At 46.0% G+C, this 8,405-nt stretch overlaps 2 protein-coding genes across 2 annotated transcripts; both read left to right on the forward strand.

The window, feature by feature from the left end:
• Positions 1-916: 916 nt before the first annotated feature.
• LOC130580078 (olfactory receptor 4S2-like) lies at positions 917-1,852 on the forward strand. The gene has a single exon (XM_057377348.1). The coding sequence runs from the start codon at positions 917-919 to the stop codon at positions 1,850-1,852; it is 936 nt and encodes a 311-aa protein (XP_057233331.1).
• A 3,071-nt stretch (positions 1,853-4,923) lies between these two features.
• On the forward strand, positions 4,924-5,850 carry LOC130580073 (olfactory receptor 1509-like). The gene has a single exon (XM_057377341.1). The coding sequence runs from the start codon at positions 4,924-4,926 to the stop codon at positions 5,848-5,850; it is 927 nt and encodes a 308-aa protein (XP_057233324.1).
• Positions 5,851-8,405: the final 2,555 nt, after the last annotated feature.

Below are 8,405 nucleotides of genomic sequence, written 5' to 3' on the forward strand. Positions count from 1 at the left end.
TTTTTTTTTCCTCCTCCTTCTTGAGCAAATGTAAAAGTGCAAAAAGAAATTTCTCTGAAGTTAGCAATCATCTCTGTCTCTCTTTGGCTGGACTCATGTGCAGAGCTGAATCTGCAGTCCCAAATTAAGTTCTTTAACCCTTTTTTCCATTGACCACCTGAGATTTTAGGGGAAAGCCCTAGTAAAAAGGAGATGGTACAATTCCTCATCCTTTTTTTTTTAAATTATAACAGTCTACATTGTATTTATTTCATATTGCAATTGATTGCACTATATCATGTACTTCTAGTCAGAGACTAAAAAGATTTTTTTTAGAGACCCCCTTTTACCCCTTTCCTTGAGTATCCTTTAACTCCTGCCAGTAAAACTGCAAGCACAAAAAAGTCCCATCCTTTCCCAACTTCCTCTTTAGGCTTCACATTTTTGAGTTTGAGAGCAATTTTGGTTTTTCTCCATTTCAGCATTTCCTGTGGGTGCTTCATCAGCTTTTTGCCTGCACAGGAGTTTCTGATTTTGCCATATCTTTAAATCATAAAATAGAAGCCCAGGTCAGATGGATTCAATCCCAGAAGGATCTGGTGGGTGGCATCCCTGCCCATGGCACAGAGGTTGGAACTGGATGGTCCTGAAGGTCCTTTCCAACCCAAACCATTCCAGGAGTCTATGATTATATGGCTCAGTCTCATGCAAGGAAAATTAAATATGTAGAGGGGGAAGAACAACAAAAAAACAAACAAAACCCAAAAGGTACGAAAAAAGGACTTGATAAACTTAAATATAATCCTATGTATTTCTTAGTGAGAATGCAATTTTGGTAAAGAATTAATTTTTAAGAAGGAAAAAAACGGATTAATTGTTTTGTCTTTATCTTTCCACCTCTCCATACCCTGCACTGCACGTTGCCCAGTGGATTACCATGGAAAACTCCAGCAGCGTGAAGGAATTCATCCTCCTGGGCCTCTCAGAGGACCAAGGGGTGCAGAAAATATATTTTGCAGTGTTCCTGCTTTTCTACACGCTCACRGTGGCAGGAAACCTCCTCATAGTTCTCACTGTGACAAGCAGCCGGCACCTGAAGTCACCCATGTACTTCTTCCTCTGCCACCTGTCCTTCGTAGATATTTGCTACTCCTCCATCACAGCTCCCAAAATGATCTCCGGCTTCCTGGTGGAAAACAACACCATTTCCTTTGCAGGCTGCATAGGGCAGCTCTTTGGGTTTCATTTTTTTGGCTGCACAGAGATTTTCATCCTGACAGCCRTGGCCTAYGACCGYTACGTGGCCATCTGCCRGCCCCTGCRCTACCCCGCRCTCATGTCCCGCCGCCTCTGCGGCCGCATGGTGGGTGGCTCCTGGGTGGGGGCCTTCCTGCATTCCACATTCCAGACCCTCCCCACMGCCCTGCTCCCCTTCTGTGGCCCCAACAAAGTCGCCCACTACTACTGTGACGTGCACCCGCTGCTCCACCTGGCCTGCGCCGACACGCGCGTCGTGAGCCTGGCCACGGTGGCCAACGGCGGGGTGGTATCCCTGGGCTGCTTCCTCATCCTGGTCACGTCCTACGTGGTCATCCTGGTGTCCCTGAGGGGCCAGAAGCCAGCAGGGTGGCACAAGGCCCTGTCCACGTGCGGGTCCCACATCACCGTGGTGGTTCTGTTCTTCGGGCCCTGCACGTTTGTGTCCGTCCGTCCATCCGGTGACCTGGCCGCGGACAGGAGCGTGGCCGTGTTCTACACGCTCATCGCACCCATGCTCAACCCGCTCATCTACACCCTCCGCAACAGGGAGGTGAAGGGAGCCGTGAGGAAACTGTGCAGCAGGAAAGTGGGAAGTGGAAATGGGAAGGTGTAAGGCTGCAGCCATGTTCCCAAAGTATCAGAGGAAATCAATCATCTTTGACTACAATGTCCCAAGATGTGCCTTTCAAAAGACAGCTGGCTGTTGGCTCCTGCTGTAACTAGGAAGGCACTAAACGTTCATTTTCTGATGGGAAAGACATTGGGAACTCTGGTATTCTCTTTCTATTCCTTGTCAACCAGCACAGGTCCAGACCAGAAGCTCCTCAGGAACTGCAATACCAGTGTTTAAATAAAGACTTTTTAAAATACTGCAAATGTTGTCCAGGTAGAGCATGCCATAAGAAAAATCTCCACAAAAGTAAAACTGGTATTAACTAGTTGGGTGGTTTGCTGATGCAGGAACAGGAGTATCAACTTTTCCCCTTCTCCCTTTCCTCACCACAACAAATCCTTTTTGTCTGTTCCAGGCCAGGTTGGCCAGGACTTGGAGCARCCTGGGACYGTGGAAGGCATCCCCRCACATGGCAAGGGGTGGAATGACATGGTCCTTAAGGTCCCTTTCAACCCAAACAGTTATTCTGCAATTCCATAATTATGCTATAATCCTATCTACTTCTCCTATCTCTGCCCAACAGAGCACTATATAAAATAAATGTATTTTTAAATGCTTTGGAGGTGAACCTCACTGGGTTTTTTTTGGAGGTCTCACTTCTGGGTGCTGCTGAGCAAATACAGCTTACAGCAGGTGTCACTGGAAACAGTGTTGGGCTTCTCTACACTTCGCCAAAAATTCTTACAAGAATTTCATACCTAAGCTCAAAAATTGCTTCTGTGCTTTGCGTTGTGCAGTAAAAATACCTGGTGAGCAAGAAAGGCTCCCCACAAACCATTTTATTTTTTTAAGTGAGTTCCGATGTTACTTYTTGTTTTAAAATTTGTCAGTCAGGTATCTAAGGGATAACATCTGTGATACATTGCTCTGTGCTGTCAAGGTACAATGGTAAGAGCCAGTTAAAAAGAAAGAACACTGCAGATGAAAAATATTAGGACAGAAAGCAGAATTTATATCCATTTGTATAAATTTATATAAATCTCCTATGTAAGAGACGTCTTTATTCTGGTGTCTCTCTCCAYGGACTGCACTAATAACTACCCAGAGAACAATTTCAGCTATTTGCTCTGTGATGATTTCTGACAAAACTTCCTTTGCCTCTGGGATCTCATTACTCCTGATAGTCTTACRCTTCTCCTTTGTGATTTACTTGAACTATTTCTGCTACAGAAATAATTGTATTTGTAGATGCTCCTGGAGCTTGGGTGGTTTTTTTTCCAAATGAGAAATAGAGAAGGTTGGGCTGTTCTTTTCAGGGCTCAGAGCTGGCAGAGATACAGAGCTGCTTTCACAACTTCTGGGCAACMACTTGCAGTGGAGAAGTTCTGACGGAACCCCCTGAAGTGGAGCAACAGCAAATGAACTCTCTGTGGAAGTGCTCTGGGATTGTCCCTTTGTTTTGCTCAGGCACCACTGAAATCCTGCCTTTGCAAAGCAGCATTGCTGGTGAGTGACTTTTGTGAGGACGGATTTAAGATTTAGGGAAAAAAAAATTACTGAATCAGTTACGGATTTAGAATCCCAGAATGGTTTGGGTTGGAAAGGGATCTTAAAGCTCATCTTGTTCTGACCGCCCCTGCTATGGGCAGGGACACCTTCTATAGACCTCCAGGCTGCTCCAAGCCCCATCCAGCTTGGTCTTGAGCACTTTCAGGGATGGCATGCACTAGTGATCCTTGTGTTCTTCATGGGAATGCTGCAAATGTGGGTTTATGGGTGTTTGTCAGTAAAGGAGCATCACCAACAGCTCATTCGTTACTCCAGTGTCACTACAGGTGTATTTATGGGGTTTTCCACATCACATACAGGAGCTGGGTACCATCCAGCTTCTACCACCCTCCTCAGCTAAATAATCAGAGCTTGTAATTACACACATCAGTGACACATTCTGACCTGGATATCATTGTTATTCCTTGAGGGAAGCATTGACTTTGAACTGAAACTGTACCAACATGACAGCAGAACAAATACACTGAATATTCAACACACAAGAGGTCAGTGTGTGTGTCTGATAATGTCCCCTGTCTAATGATTTGGCCATTTGGATCCTTTGGATCCTAAAGCAGCTTTATTTAGTGYTGTTGGCATCACAGACATCTGCTTTCTTACTTAAAACCTCTTGTTTGCTGAGTTATAAACTCCTCGGCAGAAATGAGCAGGGAAGGAATTTCCTGGTAGGACTGTAAATGGAAATGTGCATTCCTCTGCTGGTCCTACTTTAACCTCCTTTAACCTTAATACGCAAAATGAGTGTATTTGTCTACCGAAAAACTTTTAAAATTCCTTTAGAAAATAAAGATGTAGAAAAACAGTGCAGGGGTTTTGCAGCTTCTGCTGGGTTAGAAACCCCGATTTCTCCAGTGAGGAACCTCCCAGACCTGGTTTTGGTGCATGTATTCCCAGCTGAAGAGTGGATGAGCTAACTGGAGAGCCCTTCCCTCAATTTACAGGCGTGCTGTTAGGATTAGGACATGGAGTAGCTCATGCTTGAGCACTGCAGCATTCGCTTCCTTCACGGCACTCAAATTTCCAGCAGAGAAAAGGACAGCACAGCATTTTTCCAACATTCATGGCTSTCRTTGTSTGAGAGCAGGATRTGCTGGAATCACCATTCMTGGAGGCATTTCAAAGTCRTATGGATGTRGCACTTGGGRATGGTTCAGTGGAGGGCTTGGCAGTGCTGGGGGGATGATTKGACTCRATGGTCTTACAGGGCTTTTCCAGCCTTAACAATTCCATGRYTGTGTGATTSCTCCCCCACAGAACGGGAGCACACCAACAACAATGAAGGAAAATAGCATCCAGAATGGGTTCAGGAGTGAGTTCAGTGTGGAGGGGGCGAATAGGGAAGAGAAAAGGGGGGGTGAGTATTCATTGCAAACTCTGCTCTCCGCTTTCTGCAGCAGCAAATGCATCTTGCTCCCACCATCCATGAGCCTTGGAGCTGTAGCACATTCCCTTTCCTTCCTGGCCAGCCCCACACCGGTGACACAGGAGTCTGAGCTGCAGTGATGGCACGGGACAACATCTCCCAGGTGACTGAATTCATCCTCCTGGGCCTCTCCGACACCAGAGAGCTGCAACTCCTCTTCTTCACCCTCTTCTTCCTGGCCTATGCCATGGTCCTGCTGGGGAACCTCCTCATCATCGTGACCGTCAGGACGGACCCYAAGCTCTCCTCACCCATGTACTTCTTCCTCTGCAATCTGTCCTTCATCGACATCTGCTACACTTCTGTCACCACCCCCAGGGTGCTGGCGGCCCTGCTCTCAGGGCGCAAAGCCATTGCCTTTGAGGGCTGCATGGCCCAGCTGTTTTTCCTGCACTTTGTGGGCTCCTCTGAGATGTTCCTTCTGACGGTGATGGCGTTCGACCGCTACACAGCCATCTGCAGGCCCCTGCACTACACGGCCATCATGGCCCGCGGGGCCTGCTGGGCCCTGGTCACCGCCTGCTGGGCCGGGGGCTTTATCCACTCCATTGTCCAGACCCTGCTCACGCTCCAGCTGCCCTTCTGCGGCCCCAACACCATCCACAGCTACTTCTGYGACGTGCCGCCGGTCATCCGCCTGGCCTGCACCGACACCGCCCTCACCGAGGGGCTCATGGCCTCCAACAGTGGCCTCATATCCCTAGGCTGCTTCCTGGTGCTGGTGGCCTCCTACGCGCTCATCCTGGCCAAGGTGCGCGCCCGCCTCTCCCAGGGGCGCTGGAAAGCGCTGTCCACCTGTGCCTCGCACGTGATGGTCGTCACCTTGTTCTTCGTGCCCTGCATCTTCACCTACCTGCGGCCCCCCGGGACTTTGCCCGCTGACAAGTATGTCTGTGTCATCTACACCGTCCTTTCACCTGTGATGAACCCCCTCATCTACACCCTGAGGAGCAACGAGGTGAAGGAATCCTTGTGGAGACTCTGCAAGCGCTGCAGGGCTTTCTGAGACAAGCTGGGTTGGCAGCAGCCCGGACTTAAACCTGGAGTAACACCCAGAGTTACACCCTGGAGTAACATCCAGAGTTACACCTGGACTTATACCCCGAGTAACAACTAGAATTACACCTGGAGTTATACCCAAACTTACACCTGGAGTTGCATTCCTACTCTGCTCCTACACACTTAGTGGCCTAAGCCTACAGACTTCAAATTATAKATAGATATATTTGTATATACAYGTAGYTGTTAATATTAAAAATATTAAAAATCCATGCTGAAACCCCCAAACTTTTCTAAAYGCTTCYRCTYRTGTGGGATYGMAATTTTCAAATAAATAAATTAATCCAAGATGAGGCTTGTCTCCCTTTCTGATGTGGTTTTCCTGTGGTGTGACAGCAGATGGCAGAGGTGCATGCACCAAATGGCCCCAAATTCACCCACTGACACCAGAAGGTAGAAATGGTGTAGATTTTGCTTGTAGGATTTTCATTAGATGTATAAAAACATTTTTAGTCATAATTTTCCCACAGAAGCAAATAATTAAAATCCTACAAGTGACAATATGCAGAGGAAGGAGAGGGAGTGGAGAGGGACTTTGGACAAGGRCCTGGARTGACAAGACAAGGGGGAATGGCTTYACACCRACACAGGGTGGGTTTAGATGGGACACTGGGAATTAATTCCTCCCTATTATGGTCTGGCACAGAGAAGCTGTGGCTGCCCCATCCCTGGAAGTGCTCCAGGACAAATCAGAGCAACCTGGGCTAGTGGAAGTTACARGGGGTTGGAATGGGATTGTCTACAAGGTCCCTTCCAACCCCATCATTCCTTGATTCTTTAAAGAATTCACCCAAACCAGCATTCTGCCTGAGGAATTTAGGGAAGAAGACTAAGGAAAAGGCAATAGGATTTTTTCCATTATGTGGTTTTAATAACCAACATTTCTGCCTCACGGTAATTAAGTTCTAGTTTTATCCTTTGTGAGGGCAGCACCACCAAATTCATCAGGGAYAGTWYAGTGGCTGCCATCAGGAGAACAACRTWAAGTTTCTTTTTGCTAGAATGATTTAGGATTGGATTCATCCCACCTAATCAATTGGAATCATTAAGGTTGGAAAAGCCCTCTAAGATCATCAAGMSAAACCATTCCCCAGYGCTGCCAAGGCCSCTAMTAACCCACATCYCCAAGTGCCACATCCACAYGGCTGTTAAAATTCTTCAGGGTTAGTGACTCCACCAYTGCCCTGGGCATCCTGTCCAACAGCTGSACAACCCTTCCCATGAAGGAATTATTCCCAATATCCAATCTAAATCGATGCACAGAAGTGGGAGGTTTTCCACTTTCCCTGTCTTTCCACACTGTCTTAAATTAGTCCTCTCTCCCACCCTGTAGGATCAGAGGCATCAGAGAGTCATTGATTCTCCTGGTTAAGAGAGATTTCCAAATCTCGCCCATCTTCGTGCAAACTAAATTTCTTTTTAATGGTGAATTTCCACTCAGGATCATCATAGAATGGCTTGGGTTGAAAGGGAGAAATTTCTTTTAGTATTAGAGAGAAATGTTGAAAAATAAATGTCTTCCAGGTGAATTTAGGGTAAATTTCAATTCAGAAAAATAAAAATCAGTGATAAAAATGTATCACTGTGATAATTCTTTTTTTTTTTTTAATTTTAATAAAGTTTTTATAAGTATTYTATTTTTACATCAATAGAAGGCCAATAAGAGTTGTGGTCCAGTTAATTTTTCTGGTGTCAGTTTGTTCACCATGTACAAACTGGGGGCATCAAAAGTGAATTGATTTGAAGTAATAGTTCCATTTTTTATAAAATAAATAAAAATTCCATAATTTTTGGGGCTGGTGTCTCAATACAAGAATAGGGCTTGGATCCAGTGGAAGGTGCCCATGGCATGGGGTGGAATGGAATGAGCTTTAACCTYCCTCTAACACAAACCATTCTGAAGACAAACAATTCAATATTAATTGATTTTTCTCCCCATGAAACACCTTGGGATGACTTTAACAAGGCCTCAGAAGATGCTGTTAAAAAGTTGGTGCCTGGCAAATTGCAAAGGTGCAACTTGGCAGCTGAGTTTGTCCGTGTGTGTAAATTGGCTCCACTGCGCACCATTAAAATCCCAAGTTCTCTCTCTCTGGAAATTATCAGCTCTCTGAGCTCACCCTCAGATTTATTGCCCTCATCTAGAGAATAGTGAAAAATGGCCTCAAAGGAAAAAAAATCCTTTGAGAACTGACAGGATCTCTGCACTGTTTTTGTTAAACCCCAAGAAACCTGAAGAGATCCCAGCCTAATCAATTTTATTTAAAGTGTGGGACTAAACCACAAATGGACATCAGAGAAAAGGGAGCATTTTTCAGCAGACTCTAATCAGTCTGGGCTCATCATAAGCATTCCTAGATGGTAATCTCAAGGCTTGACAAAGCTGGGTAGTCCCAGAAATCCCAGAAGTAGCCAAAACCAAATCAGTTTGGTTGTGTTACACTGGACAAGGCAGGGAGGGGTGGGCAACAGGGCAAGAGGGGTCTAATCCAGCATATCATC

Source organism: Malurus melanocephalus, unplaced genomic scaffold (assembly GCF_030028575.1).
Source record: "Malurus melanocephalus ecotype Western Australia unplaced genomic scaffold, MMel_1.1 scaffold_310, whole genome shotgun sequence".
Classification (NCBI taxonomy): domain Eukaryota; kingdom Metazoa; phylum Chordata; class Aves; order Passeriformes; family Maluridae; genus Malurus; species Malurus melanocephalus.